The sequence below is a fragment of the Oryzias latipes genome, chromosome 17, assembly GCF_053564925.1.
Source record: "Oryzias latipes strain Hd-rR chromosome 17, Olatipes_Hd-rR_3.1".
NCBI lineage: Eukaryota > Metazoa > Chordata > Actinopteri > Beloniformes > Adrianichthyidae > Oryzias > Oryzias latipes.
Window position 1 is genome coordinate 30,061,175 of NC_136253.1, and position 26,545 is coordinate 30,087,719.

A 26,545-nucleotide genomic window follows, 5' to 3' on the forward strand; every position below is an offset into this window, starting at 1 on the left:
CTTTTCTGTGTGTGCTGCAGTCCCTATTCCTCTCAGAATGACGTTTTCATCAACTTAAAACCTTCCTGAAGTAAAAAAAAGACGACGTAAAAGTGGAGGAGCTTTCAAAAGTCTGTAAAGGAGAAGCTGTTTGCATCCACCATCACAGGCTGGGAGAGTCTAATGGTGCTTCACTGAGGAGTGAGAACAGCAGACACACCGCACTAGCAACAGCAAACCGTTTCCATCACACATTCGGAGCAGCTGTTCCGCAGAGGAAGTGCTTTGAAGGTAAACTGGAGTCCACAGTTCAAACCAGGTCCTTCACCCTGACAAGAACTGACATAGTTGCACTCTCTTCTTCGTCTTCTCCGGAGTCATCATCTTTGCATCCGTTTGCCTTTAAGCCCCCCAAACTGCAATCCCACACATGCAAAGTCTACTCTAACACGTAACGTTCATGCTGTCACGGATACTAAAGCAGGCAGACCAAAAAAAGGAAACATGAAAAAATAGACGTGCGTTCCTTGTTTCTCTTGAACTTGTCTTAGTGTGATTACATCTCAGGTGCATCTTTTCAACATCTCCTCTGCCTTGTGGGCCGTGCCTCTGGTTCCCTCTCCTGTTTTGATTTGTGTCTGTTTTGACATGAAGGGGCTAGAGGGGGGGACTTTTCTGAGGGAGCCTTTGAAGCAAACCAGATTCAGTCTGAAGCGTGTCTCAGAGGGGTCAGGAGTGTCTCAGGAAAGGAGAGAAAGGAAAAGAAAAACAAAAGAGGCACAAAGTTGAGCAGATGGGAACGAGGTGGTTCACTTTTGTGCAAGGTATGCTCCAATGGTCAGGCTCGCCGCCCCGAGAGCAGCCAGGCCGAAGACAGTCTTGATGGACGGCCAGTAGCATGTGAAGACGGTTTCCTTCTGTCTGTCATACAGCTCCACAAAGGCATCCTGAAAGACAAACAGGAAGAACAAGAACTTCATGAATATCAGTTCAGATTTTTTTAAATAAAAAGTGTAAAAACACACATTTGCACATTCTAGTCACTTTTCTCTAAAAAAAAAAGTGATTTTAAATTGTTAGCTCAATTTGCTGTAACTCAGTGGGGGGTAGATCAAAGCGGCAGCACCTATTTTAACCCTTGTGCTGTCTCAGATGACCCCACCCTTACATTGAGGTGTTCTCCCTACCATGACAAAGGATAAAGGTGAAGAGGATTTCATGTAATCCATGGACACCAGTAAAGATCACAAATCATTGAAGAAAAAAGGTTCTTGTGACTCAACTCCCAATGTTAAAGTGCCTAGGATAACACAAGGGTTAATGACAAAAGAGACATTTTCTTACTGACCAAAACTTAGCAAGAACCACCAATTTTATTAATGTTTCTGTGGACATTTAGACGTTTATTTTTTTAAACGTAGCTTCTAAATATTTACAATAATTCAATTATACCAATGTGAAATTTTTCTATATATAATTGTTTTTTTTACTTTTAACTGTTACGCATAAAAGTTCCCTTCAAAATAAAATGCATCCTTTGTCAAGATCCTCCAGGAAAAGATTTACTTCAATTACAAATGAAAGAAATCCAAGTCAAACCTGAAATTTTGTATAAGTTGGACTTAGTGTGCTGTCATCCTTTTTCTCCTTTTACTATGGATTGCAAACATGGCATCATCATGTTTTTAATAAATCTATACCGATAAATGCCATTGTATACTTTAGGAACTGTGCTTTTGAAGCCAACTCTCCTATCTAAAGCTGCTAAAAACCTAACCTTTGAGTCGTTTTCTGAAGGATTTACTTTATCATGTATTTCATGGTTAAGGTTACAGATCTTCTCTCTCAAAGGCCGTCTGTTCATGTGAAATGATGCTTTGAAATGCAAACCTGCTGCAGAATATGGGTGGAAATAGAGTGTTATTACACCCATGCCGTAGAGGGATCCATTACTGCTCATCCCACCCTCCCACACCTCAGACATTCTTCCCGCTCAGAGTAAAAAGAAAAAAAACAACCCAGAAGGAAACACAGGGATCAGCAAAAAGAAATTTTTTATTCTTCACATGTGGTTGAGCAGGACAGACCCAGATATAAATATATTGATGCGACTGGGAGGCTGGCAGAGGGCCTCCGAGTGTGAAGAGTGTGCGAGTGTACACTCTTCAAGGATGATCTGTGGAGAAAACGCCGAAGCTGCATGTTTTACATGAGGAAACGCAGACATCTGCTCAGAACAGGAGACAGCAGGAACAGCTGGACAGGAAGTGATGGTGCCGAGCTCTCTGCTGTCCCGCCCCCACAAAGACAGTGAAAAGTTGGAGTTGAATCCCACTACAATAGACAGTTAAAAAAAAAAAAAAGTTCAAGGAAGGAAACACCAGCAGGTTTTAAGGTGGACCACGATAGCTGATGTGCAGTGAAGCTGTACATCTGAGCTGCTTTGATGTTAAAAGCTGGTGTTTGACCTTCCATTGAGTGTTGCGTTTGATTCACTGCAGCGTTCGTGCACCACTTCTTTCCACGAGGATCTGCTCAAATCTGTCTGGCTTTGACACGATACTTTACTGTTCTTAGTCAATTTTTGGGGTCATGTGTTTTTATTTGACCCTAATGGTGTTCATACAATTTTCTTCACAAGTATATTTTCTTTCAAAAATTAATAATGAAAAAAAACAACAACAGAGGATAAAAAAGAGGAGACTGAAGTGCTGTGGAGAGACAAAAGCATTTCCTGTTTCTCTTCCTGTACTGTGGCATTCCTGAGGCTGGGGGCTGATGACACCAGAGAAGAAGAATCAGCAGATTCTTCAAACTCAGGCCCTCTGGTGTCAAAATACACTTCATTTTCAAATCAGGCCAGAAACATTTTCCCTTTCTTTTGCAGATACATGTTTTTAATCATCTGGAGCCATGCTACACACAATAAGCATGCTAATCTGTAATGGATAATTCCAAATGGTTCAAAATGAGTAACATCTAAAATCTAGAAGAATAAAATGATGTAAAGGTTCTGGTAAAAAAAAAAAGCTTTTGTCCCAAACAAAAGGATCCCAGCAATCAGAGGAAATGCTAGTCAGTCAACTTATACACACAAAGTTAGTATACATAACAAGGTGGATGGTATGGAGCCCTGGACATGACATTGAAAGAAATGTTTCCACAAAATAATAATTTGCGCCCACAAATTAGTAGTAGGAATTGAAGATACTAAAATACTAATTTGTGCACTCAAAATGCCAATTTTTGTGGCCGCAAAGTATTAATTTGAGAGAACAAGTTTTTTTTCTGAATATCATGTTCATTGCTCCGTAGAATGGGGGCACTTTTCAGGAATGTTATACACTGTGATTGCATTTTATAAAGTGTTTATTGTTAATATTAATATATGGTGTAAAAAAAAAGTGAAGATTACCCGGAAGTGCGAAAGACAGTACTCTGCCACTCCTTAGGGGGCACTTGTGAGCAAAAAGATGCTTGTTTCTGCAGTCAATGAAAATCCTTTTTTTGGTGTTTTTAAAATGTTCTTGTGGCATTTTTCTGATAATGGAGAATATGTATTAAGAATATTAAGCATAAAACTGCGATAAAAAATTCCATTTCAAAAATAGAGCTTGTTTGTGACACAAAAAATATGCTGGGAGGGCCAGAAGCTCCGTGCTGCGCTCCATTCTGATGCACCCATTGAGCAGTGTGAGTTACTGCAACTACATAAAGGCGTTATTCCGTGTTTGCATGTGCCGGTCCCAGGTCCGGATGAATGCAGAGGGTTTAGGACAGGAAGAGCATCGGTGTTAACTCTTCAACCGTTGACAACATTAAACCTTGTGCTATCCTATGACCCCACCCCTACATTGACGTGTTCTCCCTCCCATGATGAAGGTGGATAAAGGTGAATAGAATTTCATGTAATCCATGGACACCAGTGAAGTTCACAAATCATTGAAGAAAATAAGGTTCAGCGCACTGTCTAGTGGGTCTAGATGACCCAACTCCCAATGTTAAAGTGCCTAGGATACCACAAGGGTTACTCATGAAATGAAGAAAAGCACAGCCAAAATGAAAAGCAGCTCTTCTCTCTGTGTCAGAATCAGCTGATTCTCACTGATCATGTAAACGGTGGAAGATGTCGAAAGCGTGAGATGTTTAGCGACAGATCCTGTTTCAAGGGTTAGAGCTGAATCTAGAGGTCAGATTCCCTGTGGCGACTCCTGAAGGGAGCAGCCACAAAACAGGCAAAGATCCCTCTTTAACACTAAAGTAAAATTATTTTTAACCCTTGTGCTATCCTAGGCACTTTAACATTGGGAGTTGGGTCATCTAGACCCACTAGACAGTGCGCTAAACCTTTTTTCTTCAATGATTTGTGATCTTCACTGGTGTCCATGGATTACATGAAATCTTTCCACCTTTATCCACCTTTGTCATGGTAGGGAGAACACGTCAGTGTAAGGGTGGGGTCATCTAAGATAACACAAGGGTTAAAGCAAAAAGAGTCACATCTTTCTTGCCATTAAGTAAATGGAGGTTAAAGCATGAAATATGGAGGCATCGTTCAGACTTTTTAGCGTCTATCAAACTGGAGTAAAGGTCAGATGAAGCCATCATTGGATGCTGGCAGAACGGAAAGCAACATTCCCGTACAATTTTCCAGCGTTTACACAGGTCATTCCAGCTGTGAATGTCACTCCCTTCTGTGTTTTCCATGAATTTAAAGACGACTAGTATTCAGTCTGAGGTCCAGCTGAAAGGGAACATACGGTCATCTTTTTCCTACTTACTCCTGGAAAAAAGAGTTTGCTGAGGTCAATACTTGAATCAGCAACAAGTGCATGTGACTGCCAGCATGGTTGGACAAAACAGCAAACTCATGATGCGTGTCCCAGACAGCTTCCATAGATAATTGTTTATTTTAGTCCTAAACTCAAGAGGACAAATTACAGGAAGAGGCTCAAAAGAGACGTGATGGGTGTTTAAAAGAGTCTCACAAGGGCAGGGATGGTAACAACTCCAGGCTGACTCAGTTAGGAAGCAGGGGAAGAAACGGAGGGGAGGGGTGTCAGGTGGATATCATGAGACCGAGGCATGCTCCGCTTCAGCTCCTGGAACTTTTTGACCCACACGTTAGCAAGCAGTGTTGCCACAACCATGTGAGTGGGGAGCAAAACAAACTATTACACTCCTACTTTTTCCTGTCCTTCTACGCTACTGTCCCTGTTTTTGCTCCCACTTTTAAAAGGCAGCGACGAAGAGCTGAAGATGGGGTAGACACAGAGAGAATACATGAAAGTGCATCCAAAATACTCAATTTTTGGGGCAACAGCTTTAAAAAGGCCACAATAAAATAGTACATTCTCTCCTCATTTGAATGTCCCGCAGTGAATCTGTCAGCGGTATATGCAGACATAACAGCAAGGACACGTCGCAATCCCATTCTCAGCCAGAGGTTTGGCATAGTTGCCCGCTTCCCATGGTTACGCTGACGGGAAGCTTCACCCATGATTTGCTTTTCCCACCAGCGGGACAGAGCCCATCCTCAATTTTGCTCTGTTTTTCACATCGTTGAAAACCTCTGGGTTTCGCTCGGCGTCTTTCTCCTTGACTCTCCCATGTTCCCATCTTTCTTGGATGCTTTATCTAATTGGCAGCTGGACATGGCAAATGTTCCTTTGTACTTTTGGGAGTGATCCCACAGGCTGTGTGGAAGATAATGAGTCATCTTGTGTGTTTGACCAGCTTTGTTCAAACTCCCAGCAGCCTTTGCCAAAACAGTGGAATGATTAGGCAGCCATCCTGTTTTTTGGGAGGCTTCTGTGGGACAAGGGGATGTGGGTTAAAGTTCAATTTGTAATTAAAGCGCCTGTTATGGCTTTTTTCACCTCTGAACCACACGTCTGCTCCAGCTCTGTTTATTTCCAAAGCAATCACACAGCAGCACACGTAGTAATTCTCATGTGATCACTGTTGCCCCATGTTCTTTCAGAAAAGTCAAACAAAACAACCAGTTTTTAAGCTAAGGTCCAGCTGATACACATAAAGCAATTTTTGTCCTTCAAATTGATCTTTCTATTTAGGTTAAATGGTAAAATCTCTTGTCATTCCGGTTCAAAGATATGTAGGAGGTTAGAATAAAAAATTAAAAAAAACTCCCCTAACAGTGAAGAAGTGGAAGGACAGCAGACGGTTGCCAAACAAGGTCAGGTTCCATCATGTCCCTGAGGAGCCAGTTGGCCAAATCAAACACAAAAAAGAGATGACAAAAAGGGTTTTACTGCGATGCTCATTATCTGCTGAATACCACTGTGTCAGCAGCAGCAGCAGCAGCAGCAGCAGCTCAGAGCTGAGGACACTGAGCCCTTCAATGACCTGTAAAAATGCTGCAGCCCAAAAATGGCAAACGGAGCGGACTTCTGCACCAAAATAGATTCCAAATTTACCTTTTGGAGCTGAAATTTTAATCAGGGACATCTATTATTCATTTAAAAGAACCACCCAAAACTCTAATGGGTTTTTCCATCACTAAGAATTCAAGGAGATGCTGGTTCAAACCTCAACTGGGACATCGTTGTGTCGATAGATAGAACAGACTCGAGCTGACCCCGAAATTCCGATGAAGAAATGTAATGTTTGTTTTTGCTGTTTAAACTGGTCAAATTGTTAAAAAAATCTCTGGGTAAATGAAAAAAGAAATCCATGCAAACATAGATACTTTTTATTTATTTCAAAAATAAATAGCTTTTCTAACTTTGCAAACATTGAAACTTTTTCATCCCAGTTAAATAGACGCATTTGATTTATTTGCTCCCATTTTTTGGATGCCAGGCAAAAAGAAAAGCCTCTAATAGCCTCATTTGTTGTGTTTGTAGAACTGGTTTTAAGGTATTTTAGTTTCTCTTTTACTACATATGAAACTATACCAAACAAATGCGTGTTCCTTTCATTCATCGTGGTGCTAAACAGCCAGATGACCTGACCCATGACTGGCACAGATTCATTTCTGATTAACCTGAACATTTTTAGAGTCCCGACCAGGTTTTGAAACGACATCTTATAGCTCAAGGAGCTTCATTCTCTCTGCACGCCTCTGAAACATCCTTTATTGGGAATGTCCTCCACAAGGATGTATGCCCCCTCAAACGTGACAGTAAAGACAATAAAAAGGTCAAATATTAGTCTAAAAAAACATTGTGACCTGGAACAAAGAAAATGGAAACCTTGCTGCTTTGTTTCCACTTGAGTTTCACTGCAAACTCCAGTTTCATAAAAAGAAAAAGAGAAGCTATCTTGACGTTGGATGCACCCTTAAAGGTTCATAAATATTCAAATTTGCGTCAGCAGCAGCGGCGGCAGCATTTGTGTGTTTACAAAACAGCTCGCGCTCCCGTGGGAGTGAGCTTCCACTGCTGGAACATGAAACACGATCGCCAGTAAATCACCCACACTCCACATGACACTCTGCTCTTTTTTATTGTCTCCATTATTCATTGTCCAAAGTTGCCAGATAAAGAAAGGAGGACCTGAACTTTACCCACGAGACTATGGTTTCTGTGGAAATATAAAACAATAGTAATCCTGTTGTTTATGCTGTCAAGGATGTGAGTTTAATGCTCCAGTTAGTCTGGGAAAAGAAGACGAATGTTGAGAGAGTTTGGGGGGGGACGACCTCAACTGGAAAACATTTCTCATGTGCAAGACTGGAATTCACCAGAACAGCGTGGATTGAAGGACTGAGAGCGTGCATGACAGGAGGAATATTGTGGACGGTGTTGGCCCTCCTTTCACTTTCTTTTCTGCTGCGGTTATCTATACACTTTCCCAGAGCTCAGAGTGTACATGATAAGCCGCCTTTAAAGCAAAGACCGATCAAAGCAAAGGGGCAAACCGCAAAGACACAATCCTGTTTCATTCACAAAAGAACCGCTCCAGCTCGGTCACTATTTTTTATTTCAGCCTGAATAGTTGATCCGAAATCCTTTACAGTCGTCAAAAGAAGTGACAATGTCTCCCTGAAAAGGTGGCTGTGCTCCCTCTCCCTGGATGTTGGCTCTAAGCCCAGCCTTCCTCCAGCAGAGGAGAAAGGAACAGGGTCCTGCCACACAAGTGGGAAACTGCTGTGCTGCTATAAATATCAAGGCTTCGTCCCAGCCTCTGCTTCAGAGCGTCACAATCTAATAAAGCAAGGCTCGCCTTGCCGTTCTGTCCGTTTATAAGGACGTGGGTGACGTACAAGAGCAGGGGGAGAGGGCTAAAGGGCAGCTGAGTCATCATCCGAGCGATGCGGCTGCTGAGCTCGGAGTGCATTAAACCTGACTTGAGTGGCTTTCCACTGCAGACAGGAAGTCTGCCACTTGAAGGTCTGAGAGCTCCATGGCTTCTCCAAGGAAGAAAGACGCCGAAATTATATAAACGCAGAAAAAGCTAAGATTTTTGTTATCCTCTTTCCCAGCCAAAGGGCGAGGGTTTCAAGACCCACTCTGATCATCTTTTAATCTATTTTCAAAGCGTTCCCAGAGGTTTTTTACGTATAAAGATGCTCTTTTTTTTTAGCGAAAATCAAAACATCTGTGTCGTTTTCTTGAACATAGTTTCTGCAGAGTGGCAGTAGATCAAATTCACCTTTGAGTTCTGGACAGGACCGTTGACTCGGAGCAACCCCGCCCCCTCTTCCTGCTACTCGTAACATTAGAGCAACCTCTTAACACTCTCTCCTGCTAGCTTACAGCCCCTCGCCCCTCCAACTTAACAGCATCAGGCAACAAAAATGGCTAGAAATATTGGAGCCATCCAACCGTCCAGCTTTGAGCCAGATGGCAGCTGTGGATGTGGAAAACAAAGACGGACATGGATCTGAACGGAGCGGAGCAGGGAGCTTGTGGCGCCCAGTGAATTTTCTTTGGCACAAATACGCTCTTTTCAAACTAAGTTTTTTCAATCTGCTCCTGATTCATAATTTAAATAAAGAAAAACTCACAAATGCACTTTTAACCTTAATTTTCTTTATAAATGTTCTCCATCATCAGAAAATTGCCACAAGAACATGTTAAAAATACTGCAAACCAAAGTAAAACTTACTTTTCTGCCATCAGCTTTCTTTGTCACAGACAACAGAATGCTTGTTACGTCAAAATAGTGCCAGCGTTCCTAAAGCTCTCCTTGATTGAGGCCACGGGAACCAGCTGATTCCCAGGTGGCCTGTTGCTTCTCCTCTGACCGACACGGTCCATAGAGGAGAGGCTCATTTCCTGAGATGGGGCGGCACACTGCTTCCAGCCTCAAAAGTCAAATGGAATGACCCTTTAAGAGCACACAACCACACCAGAACAGGCGGCTCTCGAAATAGACCAGAGTCCAAAACCAGCTACTGGGCATGAAGTAATGACAGGGATGTGTGGGAACCCCATCTACATGGAGGCCGCATGGCTCCAAGAACTTCACTGAAATGACACGTCAACGCTTTCTGCTGCCTGTAGTTGTGTCTCGTTTTTTTTTAAAAGCCCTGATGTAATGAGATTACACAATCTTTGCATCCAGAAAGGAGCTTTGCATTTGAACAGCGAAGTCTTAGAGAAGAATCTCAACAGTCCAGTTAGTGTGAAGTCACTTCCTGTGCCAGATGCGGCTAGAATGACATCATTGTCTGGTTTGAGACTGTAGCTTCTCTGTGGCAGGGCCAAGTATGGTCAGATCAGAGGCTATGTGCGTAACAAGGGAAAGTCTAGAAGCATGCCAAACATGAAGTCATACTAATACCATGGAGAAAGGGAGGAGAGCAGCAGAGGAGAGCTACCATTGGTTAAGCTCTGTAGCTAGGAGCCTTTGTTTTGTTTAAAGTGATTCAAGTTTGAGAAAACTCCAGGTTCATAAAAATCTCAAGTCCCCTCAGTAATTTAGGAGGCACAGCCAAACAAATACAACATCATGTAGTAGAGAATAAAACAACAGAGGAGAAAGTATCCGCACATCAAAGGTGAACTCCTCTTTCATACAGGAGACATCTTGACAAGCCAGGGACTAAATGAAAGAATGTCAGATTTGGAAACAAGATATTGGAGCGGTTTACGTGATTGCACTACATGAGGGGCAGGTTTCATCGCTAGCGGTCTTCTCCTCATACCCATGTAAATGAGAGACGGGGCACAGTTTGGGACGGGGCGTGCTGGGAGCACAGACAAGACTGAGGATCTCAGATGTCCGATAATGTCGAGGAAGAAGAAAAAAAAAACAATCATCTCTTTGAGGTGCAGCTCCCTCAGGACCACCTTTGAAGTGGAGAGAAAACGGAGCAGGAGCACACGGAACCATTACCACAAAGTCACAGAGAAGGTGGAAAGCAGCCTGAGCAGAACATTAGATCTGCAAAGACTTGTCAGTAATCTGTATTAAATTATTTAGACATACAATAATCCTAAAAGGAATTTTTGCTGTGCTTCCCAAACGTTTGTACTGCAGTCAAATGCTGAGAAAAAGGTTGTTGTTGTGCAAACAACAATCCTGAGAAATGAAGCCACTTTTTCAACGTGACGCCACAAAGGTCACACTGAGGTTATGTTTTGTTACCTAGAAAACTGTGTATTTTCAGCTTCTGCCATCCACTACAACTTCCACTTTAATACATAACAGATTTATTTTCCAACCAGATATGAAAGACAAAGCAACTTCATGAACCGTGGAGGATCGATTTTTTATTTATTCAGAAGCTTCTGTTCAAACTCTTATCTTCAGGATTCAGTCATTGGCTTCACATAAGGGCCCAGGGATGGACTGGCAAACCATCCAGGGTAAACCCCGCCTTCACCCAACAGTGGCTGGGATAGGCTCCAGCAACCCTGTGACCCCCACAAGTTTGGAAAATGGATGGATGACCTTCCATAAAAGGCTGAGTCCAGTTAATCCACCTGGGTGGGAAATACATTTTGGGAAAAAAGAAAGAGGTTCACCCCTTTTAGCCAGTTAAAGTTCCCAGTCTGATCATCATTTGGTCTTTTAATTAGGATTACTGGTATGCTGTTTTCAGCCAAAATAAAAACAAAACAGTGTTGGTTTCTTTTTTAGGACAAAGTTCCTGCAGAGCGGCAGGAGTTCACTTGAAAAGTGTGGTTGGGACTGTTGGCATTCACGCACCCCTCTGCTGGCTTACAGCCCCTCACACCCACAATCTAACATTACTGGTGCAACAAAAATGGCGAGCATCCTGCCGTGTAGTTTTGAGCAAGATGCCAGTTCAAATGAGGAACATTAAGAGGTACATGGATCTATTTGTCTTCAAGGGGAATGGAGCACAATGGAGCAGGACAGGGAGTAAAACGCTCCTAAAGACGCTCTTTTTTAAACAGCATTTTTTTCATCTACTCCTGATTCACAACAGTTTGAATAAATCAAAAATCAAAAATGCAGTTTTCGGCAGAAAAAGGCCACAAGAGCATGCTTAAGAACACCAAAAACACTATTTTCATTGGAGCGGGTTATTTAAGAAGCACTAATCCTGATAATGCTTGAGTATATTAGCTACACCAAGAGAGCCTAACATCCTCCTGTGACTAACAGGATCAGCATGAACCTTATACTGAAATATCTGAGCAAGATCAGCCCATTGCTAAAACCACATTGCAAACTCATGACTTCAGATTTCTGGAACAGTTTTTTCTATGAGTTTTCCTTCTGGGTTTCGTCTGCTCCTTCTTCATAGTCTCTACTACATCTGACTGTGGAGATTGCAGCAACGTCATTACAATTACACAAGAGTGAGCTGAAATCTCCAATGTCAAACTCTCAAAAACAAAGAGAGGGCTACAACATTCCTGTCACGCTATAGCCAAACTCCTGGGAACCCGAAGCTTGTCCAAGATTCTTCTCATTCCTGTGATAAAACTCACTTAGGTGGTGTTCAAAGCAAACAGTGCTCCTGTAACCTCACTCAGTTTGGTTCTACTGGAGGTTTTTTCATGTTCTTGTGTTTGGATGAAGTTCTCCTCTCCTGTGTTGTCTTTTATTTGCTCAGAAAGGGAATTTCTCCAAAAAAAACATTGAGGTAATCTGTCGGTAAAATGATTCATATGATGATCTGGATTGAACTGGATCATAATTTAGCTTTCCTTTTTGCCAGTTCTGCACTCACTAAAGAAACTGAACTGAAGTAGAACATTGTCCCATTTTGGCTGCTCAGGCTGTGTCTGGTTGAACTTCACATGCAGGCCACTGAGGGCGAGGCGTCTGAGAGCTTTAATGGAATTTATTTCATTCCTGCAATAATCTTGTTAACATGTTTCAGTTGTGCTCCGGCTTCCATCACACCTCAAACCTTCTGCCTTCAGAGAGTTGACAAAAACAGTCCGAGAACTTCCAGTCACTAAAACTCCCCAACAATGATACCGCGCTGATAAATTATCGTCCTTTTTGAATTGCGGTTTGAATCATCGTTTCTTCTTGTAGCTTCTTTTTAATGAAAACTGTATCTAAACAGAGTTATTATGTGATTCCTCCACATTGTCGTGTGCCAAATGCATACAGGGGCTAAAAAGACACTATGTGGGAAGACAAAGCAGAACTCAGTGTGGTTGGAGAATCGGCTTTCCCACAAGCTGAAGTTGTGAAATGCATTACAAACCTTTTTCCCTAACATGAAACATGAGATCATATTGAAAAAAGGAGAAGAATGAGGAAAATATTCTAAGCTATATTTGACTTTTTGCTAAGAATAATCTCTTCTGAAGGCAGTGAGTCATGGGGAGACCCTCTTTAAGACCAACTCCAATGAAAATGCTGTTTTTGATGTTTTGAAGATGTTCTTATGGCACTTTTCAGATGATGGAGGACATATATTAAGTACATTTTGCTCACAACTCCATTACTGAGTATTACTTTACTCAAAGCAGGTCAAGCTTCCTGTTCCGCTCCATTCTGATGAATCCAGTTGTAGACGACTAGATCCATGTACGTCTCCATTTTCATCGTCTAAGCTGGCTCAAAGTTGTTTGGTTGGATGGCTCCAATATTGCTAATCATTTTTGTTGCAATGGTGATGTTAGGTTGGTGGTGCGAGGGGCTGCAAGTTAGCAGGAGAGCGAGTAAACACAGAGCTCTCAGCTATGGGTGATGGGAAAAGGGGGGCATGGTTGCTCCGTGTAAACAGAAAGCTCTTAGTAACGGGAAAAGGAAGGGGGCAGAGTTGGAATGGTTCCGCCCACAACTCAGAGCCGAATTTCTGATGAAGAAACAATGTCCTAAAAAACGACAAAGGTTTTTGGATTTTGGCTAAAAACGCCATCATCTGGAAATGCTTTTATAATAGACCAAAAGATGATCAGAGTGCGTCTTTAAGAAGAGGAATGCTGGGGGGAAAAGTTCAACGACCTCTCAGGCAACCAGCTGATTTTCCATGCAGGCCTGGAGCAGAGGAATGTTAGGAATGCATTGATGTGTGGAGACAAAAAGCTTCAGTGTGTGCGCCCGAGAAGCCTGTTCTGAGAAGGAAGGGCCTGGGATAACAGCAAGAAAGTCAGCTCCAGAACACGCGCCTTGTGTAACAAAATCATTACAAAAAATAATTGAATCACAGGAACATTAGACCCACAGGCTCACCACAGACAAGAATAATATTTCTTCCTTTTTCCATCTTTCTTTTTTTTCGGTCTGCCTCACATTTTAGACCATTGTTGACCAGCAGGTTTTAGCATAAAAGAACCAATTGTTTGAGGTCTCTGAAGAAAACTGTGTGACCTTCAGCACAGCAGACCTGAAGGATGCTAATTACTTTGTCTGTTGTGACAGTTTTTGTTCTTCAGGGAAAATGTAAGAAAAACAAAAAAGGGGCACGCACACGCTTTAAAAAAAGAAGGTTTCTCTTTAAAGGGACAATTTCAGATTGTATGTAGCTGTGACCAACAGCCTCAAACTACAAATTAAAATCACTGAGATGACGACGATCATTCATTACTTTTGGGATTCCCTATTGTTGTATTTAAGTACTTTACTGATGGATCAGCTGATAATCAGCTGACTGTTGAGGTGGAAAACTTTCAGCAACAAATTCCTCAGTTTTATTCCTCTGCACCAACTTTCATTAAATCTCAACTGAGAACATTGGTACATTTTTGTTTGGGAAGAAAGGGGGGCTTCTAACACTGCAACCTTTACTCTCAACCATCCTTTTCTCAGCAAAGAAAAATCTTTCAATCTTGATCTACCATGCAGCAGTGGAGCACAGGATCCCCTGCTTATAACTTAATAAGCCTCTTCTTATTGCTTGCCCTTCTGGCTCTTATCCTCCCCTTCTATAACCTTGCGAGCTGCTGATCAAAGAAGTCTTCAGATGTCATTTCATCCAGGATTTTTTAACATTTTTTTTTTTACATTACATGTTCCCATGAGTGCTGGAACATGCTCTCATTTTAATTCAAATCTAGATTCCTTGAAGGTCAGGGGGCCTGAGCGCGGGTGCTCATCGAAAATGAGTTAACATAGGTGGCTGATAATTTGCAAAGTGACGCACAGAGGTGTGGTTTTTACATCCGTGTCCAAAAATAAGATGCTGGAATCTTTTGGTGAGCCAGCTTTTCAGCCGAAAAACCTTCAGAAAACATAAAAAATAAATGAACTTCTTATTTTTTGGGTCAATTTGCAGGGGTAATTAAAATTGCAGTTGTTAGAGTTGCAGACAGAACTCTTGTCCAAAAAAAAAAAAAAAAAAAAAAACCTGCACTGCAAAGCAGAACGCTGCCTGAGAAAACTGAATGCAAGCAAGATTAGCTCTGACATGAGTCTGAGATCACGGCATCTCTGAAAGAAACATAAACGTAAGTCACGGTAATGTCAGAGGGAAAGAAAACAAAGAAGAAGAAAAGGAATCACTGTCAGCTCTTTTCTTTTTTGAAATCAATATTTGCTTTGAAGTAGCTGCCATTACTTGAGCTTGTAATGACAGCCAAACAACCAATTAAAAGGTTTGTTCTTCAGATCAAATTCAGCAAAACTGCTACAATAGTTTTTAAACAAAGAGGACTGGCAGCATCAGGTTTTCCTCCTGCAAGGTAAAAGGGTTTTTGTCAGCTCCAAGTATTTGCAATACTCTGAAAACTGGATGGTTTTCTGTGAGACCAACATGGCTGTAGATTTTTTTAATTATTATTATGCTGTTTTTAGACAACATCCAAAAATCTGTCTTTTTTTAGGACCTAGTTTCTGCAGAGCAGCGGGAGTACATTAGAACTGTTCCTCTGAGTTGTGGGCAGGACTGTTGGTGGGGAGTAAACCTGCGCTCATTTCCCATGAGCGATATTGGAGCTATCCAGCCGCACAATTTTGAGCTAGTTGCAACTTGGACGATGGAAAACGAAGATGCACATGGATCTATTTGTCTACATGTGGATGCATCAAAATGGAGCAGAGCAGGAAGCTTGTGGCCTGCAGATTGTAGATGTACATAACTACAAGTTTATTCATACAGCATTTTTTGTCATTATTGGAATAAAGAAATACTCGGAAATATAAAAATATTCTTAATATATGTTCTCCATCATGAGAAAAATGCTACAAGAACATTAAAAACACCAATTTTCATTGGAGTGGGTCTTGAAAGTTTGGGATTGTGTGTGGATGATGGGCCCGAAACAAAGCTTTTATCTTCTAATCGACTCTGCCATTTGGCTTTTCTCTGAACTTCAAACTAAATCAGTCACCATCAAAGGTCCCAGCCAGCAGCTCGGCGCTTTGTGAGCATGTGTCAAGGTCTTTTTCTCACTTTTTAACTTCAAAAACGAATCTTTGTGCAATGCACACGGCAACAGCCACAGCGTCACCCTGTTAATTGAGTCCTTGCTCAGGCATACTGACAGAAATCATCGGAAATGCTCGGTCAATACAGTCCAAATGATATCGGAGCAGCGGCTGACCTTACTCAGACGGAGTGAAACGGATCCGATTTCCTGTGGGTTGTTACCTCTACGCCCTGAATTAACATCGGGAAGGGGGTGTGGAGAATTATTTACTCCTGACCTACACTGGAGGAAGAAAAATGTTTTTACCAACATCCACCTCTTGTTTTTTTATTTATTTCAGTAGGGTTTCTAAAAAAAAAAGAGCTAATAAAGGCAGTGGTTAATGGCCACTGCTGTGGTTAGCTGCAGTGGGTAATCCCAGTGGACATGTGAATGTGTGTGTGTGTGTGCGCACGCCAAGGCCGAATGGCACAGTTAACAGGAAGCTGGGCACCCTGGGGCCATCTGCTCCCTGCCATGGCTCACATGTCACCCTGTGACAACACAGCATTATTGATTCACACCAGCACATCAGCTTCTGTGTGTACACGCCGAATGTGTGTATGCAAATGCACGTGAGTGCGCACAAGGCTATTTTGTGGACGGCAAATAATTGATTTGCACTTGAACATCCGCTTCTGTGTTTGCCTGTGTGCGTGTGTTTATATAATCTTTATCAAGCCTAAAGGGTCATTTCACACAAATCATAGTAGATTTTTTCAAACTTCTCCACAACAGTATATATATATGTCAATATATGTGCATGCAGAATAAATTGAGGATGAACATTTTGGTTTTACGATGGTGTTTTTTACACCTTCAGATCTAAATTTGATGAATAATACTTTGAATATTTAAACTGGTCCACGGATCTGTGCTGGTAAGCTACCAACACCGTCTTTAAAAGTTTGAACAATAAATGCCTTAAGCTTCTTTTGCTTTTTCTGAAAACTCCTCACACGCATAAAAAATGTTCAAACACACTGTCCATTTTCCTTAAATGTGTGAATTTGCTCTTTTTTGTTCGATATGAGAAAAACTTGGACTGTGCGATATTACTGATCAGAATTATGATGACGATATGACATGTGATACAAGGACAAAAAGCAAAACTACGGTGGCCCAGAAGTGATGTTTTAAATTTTTATTTTTGCATTTTTATTGTAATATTTTAAAAGGTTTTCGCGTCGATTGATTTGTTGATGTGATTTGCACTTCTGGGCCACCGTACAAACCAACTAATACATAATTTCACTGCAACAGTTTATTTGAATAAAAGTTAACATAACATAAATTATACGTCAAATGACAAACGTCTAAGAACGTAAAAGGTTCTTAATTCGATTGGTCAACCACGTTAAGGGTACCATCCGATTGGTTAAATGTGTAAATGGATCTATTTGTGTTCGTTAAACACTGAGATTGTTTCAGTGTAAACATTTAAGGAAACTATTTATTTGCGGTTTATGCCGTCTATTGCGATACACGCACTGCACAGGTTGATATCGTGATAACAATTTATTGTGCAGGTCTACATAAAACCCTCTATTTTCTTAGTTTATTCACTCAAAAAAATTCTTCAAAAATAAATGTTGAGTTGTCTTCTTTTTTTTTTTTTAACAAAACTGATTGGCAAACCAAACACAAAAATAACCATCATCATTGCAAATTTGAGTATTTTGCTTAGCTGGGATTCTTAAATGTCCTCCGAAACCTTTTGGGTGCTCCGTCCCCCCAAACACCAACAGTAGCCAGACAATGGGAGGAACTGTCTAACCTTGCCAGTTATTGATATGCGCTGCAGCACAAGTGCGTGCCTTGTGGCAAAGTCAACTAACGTCTCCTCAGGCTTCTCATTATCCAGCTAACAACATGACAGGAAAGGTGGAAAACCTTTTTTAATCTTTGATCTCAAAGGCCTCCCTGGAACACTTTTCCATCCAGATGGGCTGAAAGATTTCAAGTGGACTGAAAACTGAAGCAAAAACGTAGCAGAGATTTACCGGCAGAAAGACAATTAAAAGGCCCACGCAGGCACGGTGATGGTAACCCTTCTAAATTTAGAGGCTTCTTACATGTCCCTGCATTTTTTAGGGACCTGGGGTGTCACGTGGCGCCGAAGTCTGGTCTCCGGGTGTAAGTGAGTCTTTGGGAACTGATGGAGCATGTAATGTATTAGATTTAAAGGTGATGTGGTCAGGAGGGAGGATGGAAAGAAAAAAAAAAGTCTCAACTTGAGCCCTGGCAGCCTTTAGAGTTCTTGCATTAAGTGTCTGAGTTTCTCCATTCCATATATTATTTATAAAGATGTTCTCTGAGTGAAATAGCAGGCTTTTAAATAGCCTAGGCACGTGTCCTTCAGACTAATCTGATCACTTATTTGTGTAAAATTACAGAAGAGAATTTAGCATCAATTCTCTGGCTACAGGCTCACATTTAACACTTTTTTTGCAAGACATAATAGAAATAAAAGCCGCTCACGTCAGTACATGTTCTTGGAGGAAGCACACTACCGGGATTATCCAACAAAGGAACAGAAATTGTCCACACCCTTCACCGGTCTGCTCAGGAAAGGAAAGCCCTGGTCGTCTCCATTATTTATTTACAGTTACTGTTCCCCGGCACATTCCTGCAGCCCTCCTGAGGAGGCCCAGAAATAATCACACAGGATGGGGTGGAGGGTCTCAGGGGGAAAGGAGAGGTCGCGGAAAGAAGCACAGGCACCATTATACCACTGCATCTGTGACAGAACAGGGTTTGTGTGCTAATCGGGTTGGTTTTCCATGCACAGCAGAGGTTTCACGTGTTTGGGGGAACATCCGTGAAATGTTGGGCAGGTGTGGAACAATGAAGACAGAGTAAACACTCCATGGAGCTAGGGAATGTCATTTACCCAAGTGTTCCAGTCTGCAGCAAACTGATTTAAATGTTAGCGAGACTGCATTTTTGGGTATTGCTGTCTCTAAAAAACAAGACAGGAAAAATATTTTAAACATAAAAAAATGTTGTTTTGAAAAGATATTTTTGGGGAAATACTTTATGCCTGAAGTTGTAACTAACATCACTGTCACTACCGAGCAGCAGCTTTTATTAGCAGGATAAGTAATTTTTTTTTAACAGTCTGAAATACTTCAATTAGTTAAAAATTATGTGTTTTCCAGTAAACAAAAGAAGAAGTAATGCTTTGATTTGTGAAGATTTAAGATAAGATGTTAAAGTACTCTAAGAGATCTGAGCTCTCATGAAATCTCTTAATACAGCTTTGGGTCTTAATGAGCTTGTTGGAGTTGTTGGCCGTTTCTCCATCATTGCCAGGAAACTCCAGGTGATGCAAATGAGGTTCAACCCGCCTGCAGCGTAATTTAAAAAAAACAAGGCAACAGTCCTTATTCCAGATAGTTTAAATCTTGACGAGTCAGCAAAGTCTGGACTGGAGATACTATTTATTTATTTGCCTCGTGTGATGTTTAAAGTTGTTTTTTTAATGTTTTCCTCTACAAGTTAAAGTTCTGCATCCAAATTTGAAAAAAGAACCCATTTTGGAAATCCTTCACTTCTGATGATTTTGGAAAATCCCCCTTTCAATCTGGAAGGACTAATAATGTGTTGTAGCGAGAAGAACAAATAAACACCAGCTTAATTTAGAGGAAACAATCCAGTAATTTGTCAGAAATAAAGAAAAATATTTCAAAAGACTAAAATAACCCAACGGAAATCTTTGGTTTTCCTTTTTAAAGGAGCAGTTTCCTGTAATGAGATCAAGCTAGGATGTTAAAAGTGGATGTAAGTAAGTGCTGACAATGCAAAATGTTTTGGTTTTTCGTGAATAAAATATTAAATGCACTTAAAAAAACAACACTTTTTTTCAAGTTGATGTCCTCAAAGCTCTTTGTGCATCTCATTTCTAAGGACCGGTTTCTGGAAGACGCTGTCTGAATCAGAGAGTTTGAGCCCAGAGCCTCAGTAAGAAATGTTTCTGAGATTACGGCGGCCGGGCTGATGGGTGTAAACACTGTGGCAGATGGTGAACCACTGCGCAGCAAAAGGGGTTCGGCGGAGGGGCAAATCTTGGCTCCTTCCTCCCACACTAAGCTCTTTGGTGGCGTAGCATCTTCATCACAGAGCTGAGTCAACATCAAGAGACAAAACTCTTGTCAAACTGTCCAACTGCAGCTTTTGTTGCTCAATGTTTGTTTTGATTCTACTGCTGGGACTCTACAGTTGGGTGGGATGAGGGGAAAGCCCTGAACCATATTTGCATGAGAAGTCATTTCTTTCGCATCTCGATGGCTCGAAACAAGAAAGCAACGATCATCCCACACTAAGAGACTCACAAAATGACTGTGGCAGAGAAGATCTGAAGCTTAGATTCGATGAATTAGTCACATCTTTAAGAGGTCATCACAAATGCAAAACACAAATCGTAAGACAACAATCCTTTGGGCTGTTCAAAGCAAAAGCAGATGCAGCGTCCAACGCTCTTTCGCTCTCCTCTCCATGACTGCATACATTCCCACTGGGATTTGCAGCTTTGGAGGATTTTTGTCTCTCCTTGTCCAGGAAATCAGCCGTGATGCATGAAGATAAATGACATTTTTCTGCTCTGCGGGAGCTACACGCCATTTCCAACAAACCGCAAGCAGATTGTGCTCAGTGAATCCTCTAAAGGACTGACCCCACCCAAATCGCTACCGACTTCCCCTAACACAAACACCTGCCACAAAAAAAAAACACCTGGCTTTCCACTGACACCTGATCTCTCCGTTTAGGGGGGAAATACAAAGAATACTCGAGAGGAATGGAAACGCAGGTTGGGCTCCCACTTCAGCTGTGCTTTAGAGGATGATCCTCCACGAAGATCTACATGAGATAAATCATTTGGCCTTTTTTATGATAACTAATTTTCTAATTAGTAGACCTTCCGAACATGTGATAAGAAGCTAAAAACAACTCTAAAGGTTTAAAAAAAACAGTCATCTTTCAACACAAACATTGGGAAATTCCCCTCAAGTTTTTGTTATCATTTTTCTGTTTTTGAGCTCTTCTCTTAACTGTAGCTTGGTAACTTGCTGTTTTTTTTTTTCTTGGAGAACCTTTTGCTGTGTGCCACCCCCACAGCCAGTCAAAACATCTCAGGTCAAGCATGTAATTTAATATCTCAGACACTTGGCTGTGTCTTTCTGCAATCACACTGTATTTAGTGCCAGTGAGTGTAAACAAACACAGGTATGGGTGAGGCTGCTCAGCTGAACGGACGGCTGCTGCTTCTGTTAGGGTTTGACGGCAGTATTGGGGCCAATGAGCAGAGAGGTAATCAGAGCAAAGATGAAATCATTTCATCCTCAGCTGGGGTTTGCATTCACAACAGGAGCTTTGTGACTTCCAGAGAGCAGGTTTTGTGTAACTGAATGTCTACTTGAGTCACCCATGATGTGTAGACTCAACAGCAATTAGTGGGTGAAGCTATTCTGGGCTCAAATTGTCTTAAAAAACAACAGGAAGTGGAGACTGAAGAAATGATAGAGATCTGTTATCAAATACATCAGTGATACCTTGATTAGTACCCACCGGTGTTTTGTATTGTGGAAAAGCCAACACTCAGCTGAGTCACACAATAACACCATGGACAGTGTAAGTGACCATAAGTACCACCTGTCAAAAGAGAACATTAAACCTCGTTTACAGAGTTTCTCTACTGTTGGTCAGAAGGGTGATCTAAAAAAAGGGAAAGCAACCAAAACACCTTGAAAATGGGTTTCCACCATTGACTGTTTATTAGAAGTGGACTAAGTGGCCCAAACAGGAAGTACCCACCGCCTCCAAGAAGCCAAAGTCCCATAGACTTCTATAAAGAAATAAACAGCTATACTTCATTATACTATATTTGTTAGAATAACTAATCTTCCTCTGGTGCTTTTTGTTCTTGATAATCATGATTCTTTTCAGGTTGTTTTTTTTTCGTAGTGCAATTTATTCAAGTTATAAACTGACCAATGAAATGCCTCAATAGAAGCATGTCGTCTCACATCAAACGTTTGAAGTGTTTGATTGACAGATTCTCCAGAGCCCGCTTCTAAGAAGTGGGGTTGTGGATCTCCAGCAAGCTCACTTCTGATTGGTAAGAGTGATTGCCATAGAATTGTCGACTTTGACCAATCACTGCTTACGGACTTACTGACATTATCTGGCTCCAACATGGTGGCATCCATATCATGAAAAGTGGCGACTGAATTGACTTAATTTCATTGAAGCTGGAAATAAGACATTTTCGTTCCAGTTCCATGTACAGTCAATGACCCCCCCCCCCCCCCATAAATGGACATGCTCAGCCAATCCCACCTTTAGATTAGCTGTAAGCACATAAGCTTGGCCACTACCCTCTCAAAGCTTTTACATTAAAACAGATTGGATTCCAGATTATTTCCGTGCACTGAGGTCACAAACTTTAAAATCAGGCCAAAAACTGCATCATGGGAAGAGCTGTGAGCTCAAGTTATTGAAGAGGTGTGTTGCAATGTCCATCAGTGACAGACGGTAACACAACTACCTTTTGTTTAATGATCTATTTTGAGGAACATTTTATATGTTTTCTGAAATTGAAATTGATGGGTTTTTGAGACAAAAGGTCAAATAGATAAGACTGAAGGCACTGAAACTAACAATTTCCTGGATAAGGAAACCCAATCTGATTAACCAAGAAATGGGTAAAATGAAGATAAATAATAGTTTAAGTATATGTTATAACTAATCTCAGATGAGGGTCCAAACCGACATGTTAACAACAGCCATTGTAAGAGAAAGCTAACAAGAGGAAAGTTAAGTCAGTTTCATTCTGCATGGTCAGGTTTTCACTGGTGAAATATTTTGTTTAGTAAAGATTTTCCTTCAAGCATACAATTAATCAAAGAGACTGTATCTAAGGTAAATAGAAAATATTGCTTTTAGTGAACTTTTTTTGACTGAATCAGAGAAAACTCAAATTCTAGTATTGACAAAAACGTGATTTGGTATTCCACAGCTCAGGGGGGAATCTGACCGAGATCGACCATTCACGCAAAGTTCACAGTGTAACACCCCCCCCCCCCCACACACACACACACACCCCTGAGAAAACTACCGTTCAAGCAACTTTGATTCAAATTCAAAAATTAGACTAGGTTAACAAAAACAAATCCATAGCGGTGTCTCAGTTATTAAACGTCGTGTAATGACGGAAACCAGCTCATCGGGGGAACTCCCTTCCCGACAACTATTCAAATGAATTAATATCAACATCTTCGCTGAAAATAGTTTTTGTTTTTTGGTTCCTCCAGAGCAGAAATCCATCAAACATTCACCCTTATGCAAACCCCCAAAATGATCATTTGTATACCAGGCCTGTGCTTTCCCCTTTTTATTCTCTCCAGTGGATGCAGAGATGCAGTCATCTCCACCCAGCTGTAAAACACAGACTATGATGACCTACATTGTAGCACACTGGCCACAGGCTCCAGGGAGCTTGTTCCAGCATCTATGCAGCCCAGTCTCCTCCAAGCTTTAAAACACAAGTCTGCAAAATCAGACGCAGAATTCGAGCCTGCATGCTCAACAGATGACTGCATGTTAACCACAGTGGCTCTAGATTAGCACTCTGTGTTCCTGCAGGGCCCTCCCTTTGTTGCTTCCCTTTGATATGTGGCACGAGCTGCCAACTCTGGGGGCAAGTCAGACTCAAGGGGAATGCTAAACGGTCCTATCCTTTGAGATGAAGGATTCCATATGAATCATTGATGTCCCTCCTACCTCTCCAAACATGCACGCACATCCCATTATGACACCTTCCAGCTAAGATGCTGCATAAATGTAATGAGAACCCTCTGCTGATTAAAGGCTAATTTATGGGCCGACATCTTCTGCACTCACATTAAATGTAAAATAGAGCTCAGGACAAGTATTTAAAAGTAAAGAATTATACATTTCAACTCATGCTGGGGCGTCCATTCATCTTTAGGACCCATTGAATCCCTCTTTGGGGTCACAACACTGCTGTTAGTGACCCTGAACAGCTCGCCAGTATTTTGCAGGGCCACATACATACTTACATGCACACCTAAGGGCAATTTAGAGCCAGCAATTAAACTATGAATGGATTATGTGCCCAGAGAAAACCCTTGCATGCATGAGGAGAACCTACAACGTACAGCAATGTCCCAGTTGGGATTCAAACCTCCTTGCTGTGAGGCCAAAGTGCTAACCACAGCACCACCGTGCAAGAAGATATTTATATCTGATGCTAAATATTTTAACTATAAATCAAATGTATTTAAAATGGTACTCAGGCTTTGAGTTTCTTTCTTCTTCTTACTTGAATGAATGTTTCAATAATACCTTTTACTTCTACTTGGGTGTTGTTATTTAGAATTGAAGCAACTTAAATGAAGTTTTTGGATATTCAAACCTATAAACTGCTCTTTTTTTGCCAAATAATCCTAATCTGCACATCAAAAAAAGCAGTTTTAAACATATTTCCAGCAAAAAGATCTATTTTAAAAGAAAAGAGTGCGATATTCTGTCTGTTTTCTAGCAAATGTTTTGATAATATCTTCGACTTTACTAAAGTGAAGTGTTTAAGGGGGCACTTCCAATACATCTGTCTGCCTCCACATTTCTGCTCTGCTAACAGGGCGGGACTTTTAATCAGAGCGCGGAGGTGTGACACAACACCTGTGCTCCGATTGGACACATGACTTTAACAGCCAACGCCTTCGTCCAATCGGAGCGGCTCACCGGGGGGGTTGTCCATCCTGAAAGCTTGCGCAGTCGTGCGTCACTTTGAGCACATCCAGAGCAGATTTTTCCAAGACTTCACGTGTATTTTTTCATTGCAGAAAGACAAATCAGAGCCCAGCATTGGTGATTAGTCAAATATGAAGGTTGTGTGTCATGAAATCAACACTTTACATCAATGGAGTTGGGTCCAAAGAGGACCTTTGCCCCCCCCCATGGCGCACAGCTGCAAAGCGCGGAGTCGAACCTACCCATCCCCCGTTTTCTTCAATCCAGCTGTTGAGAGGTCCGTTTAAATACTCCGTCATCCACTCGGCGATGCTGGCCACCTGCGTGCTCATCTCCTCGTTGGACGCGCACTCCACGCACACCGTGCCCCCGAACTCGAAGAACGCGATAATCCGGCCCCAGTTCACGCCGTCCCGGAACAGTTCGTCAATCACCTCGGCGAACCTCGTCTTCGCCGTGGTGGAGGTGAGGTACAGCTGCCGCGACATCTCCGTGAAGTCCCGCTGGTACAGCCGCTCCAGCTCGTCTCCCGCCTCGCGCAGGACCCTGTGGATGTCCGCGAGCGGGTCCGCCCGGGAGAGCGCTCTGATGAGGCGGGGGCTGCTCTCCTCGTCAGGCCCCGTTCCTGCGTCGCAGCGGCGGCGGACCGGAGTCGGGGAATGGTCCCCAACCGAGCCGTTATTGGCAGCATTCTCGCGCTGGCCGCCGTTCAGCCCACACACGTAGCCCCTCTTGGAGAGTTTGTGGCAGATGTACTTTTCTACAATACTGCGATTAGACACGTTCGCCATTCCTGCGTAATTTGGCACAGTGGACAGTCACTGATCCCACTAAATAATCTGCATTTTCATCCACATCGTGCCGCTCATGACGCACAGAACAAGCGTCTCCCCCCCCCCAAAATAAAAAAAAACTAGGTTGAGATCTGCAACTAATTATCCCACGCAGCGCAAATACTTGGTAAACGGTGGAAACCCCCTGAACGGAACTGCGCAGACGCGCTAGTGGAAGTCAGAGAAATCCCGGGTCCGAATCAGCAGCAATCTTCATCTTTTTTCGAACCTTTGCAGGGGAAAACTGTCGAAATTTTCTTTCCAAATAAATCCAAAAACGCGGAAGAGGCAGTAATGTTGTTCCAATTCCGCGCGCATCCCCGTGCGTGGCGAAAAAAAATGAATGAAAGGCAAACTTCTGCGCGCCAAAACGAAACCGCTGGTTTCGCAGAGCCACGGAACAAGTAAGTCGGACAAGGTCCGATCACGACTGCTCCCGAAATCCGCCTCCTCCTCCTCTTCCTCCTCACGCGCAGCGCAGCGCAGCCAGGCTCTGCTGGTGAGGTATCCCTGACGTCAGTGAACCCGTGGTTCCGCTCAGATCCTCAGAGCGCGCTAAAACTAACGCACCTCATCAATCACAGGCGCCTATTCTCACGGATATTTTTTTAAAGGTCTTTGTGGTCCAACTAAAACATAAATCATCTAATCGTAAAAGACGTAGGGAGAAACCTCCTGCTAGTTGTCCATGAGGTTCAATCACCCCCTTGTGGAGGAAAATCCAACAGAGCAGAACAAATGACAAAAAGTCAGGACATTTGTGTTTATATCAATTGTAAAATTGACTTTTAATTCATTCCCTATATTTAATTTATCAAAAACTGCAGAAATATGTTCTTTTTGGAAACATTTCTTTTGAAAAAAACAAAAAAAAAATGCTTGTTTCTCAAAAATGTGGCAACATTTAAATGGGACAGGCTTTCAAACTCTTTATAACTGTTGCAAAGATTCATGTATCAATGCAGACTTACTTTTTGTGCTTTGCTGGATTCCTGACATTTCCTTTGGTTCCATCTATAATCTGCTTTTCTTATCAATTTTCTTAAAGTTTTGGGAAAAGCTTTTTTGCCATCATTCCCAAAATCTCCTTAAATCAGGGGTGTCCAAACTTTAACATTAAATCCAATGAACAATTTAAAGAAAACAATGGGATTAACCATTTCTTCACTTATTAAAGAAATAAATCTAAATACATTTCAACCCAAA

At 41.9% G+C, this 26,545-nt stretch overlaps 1 protein-coding gene across 1 annotated transcript; it reads right to left on the reverse strand.

The window, feature by feature from the left end:
* bcl2b (BCL2 apoptosis regulator b) lies at positions 1-25,856 on the reverse strand. Its single transcript, XM_004079356.5, has 2 exons — positions 24,749-25,856; positions 1-926 (listed from the first exon to the last, which is right to left on the reverse strand). The coding sequence occupies exons 1-2, from the start codon at positions 25,295-25,297 to the stop codon at positions 789-791; spliced, it is 687 nt and encodes a 228-aa protein (XP_004079404.1). The 5' UTR covers positions 25,298-25,856; the 3' UTR covers positions 1-788.
* Between the last annotated feature and the right edge of the window lie 689 nt (positions 25,857-26,545).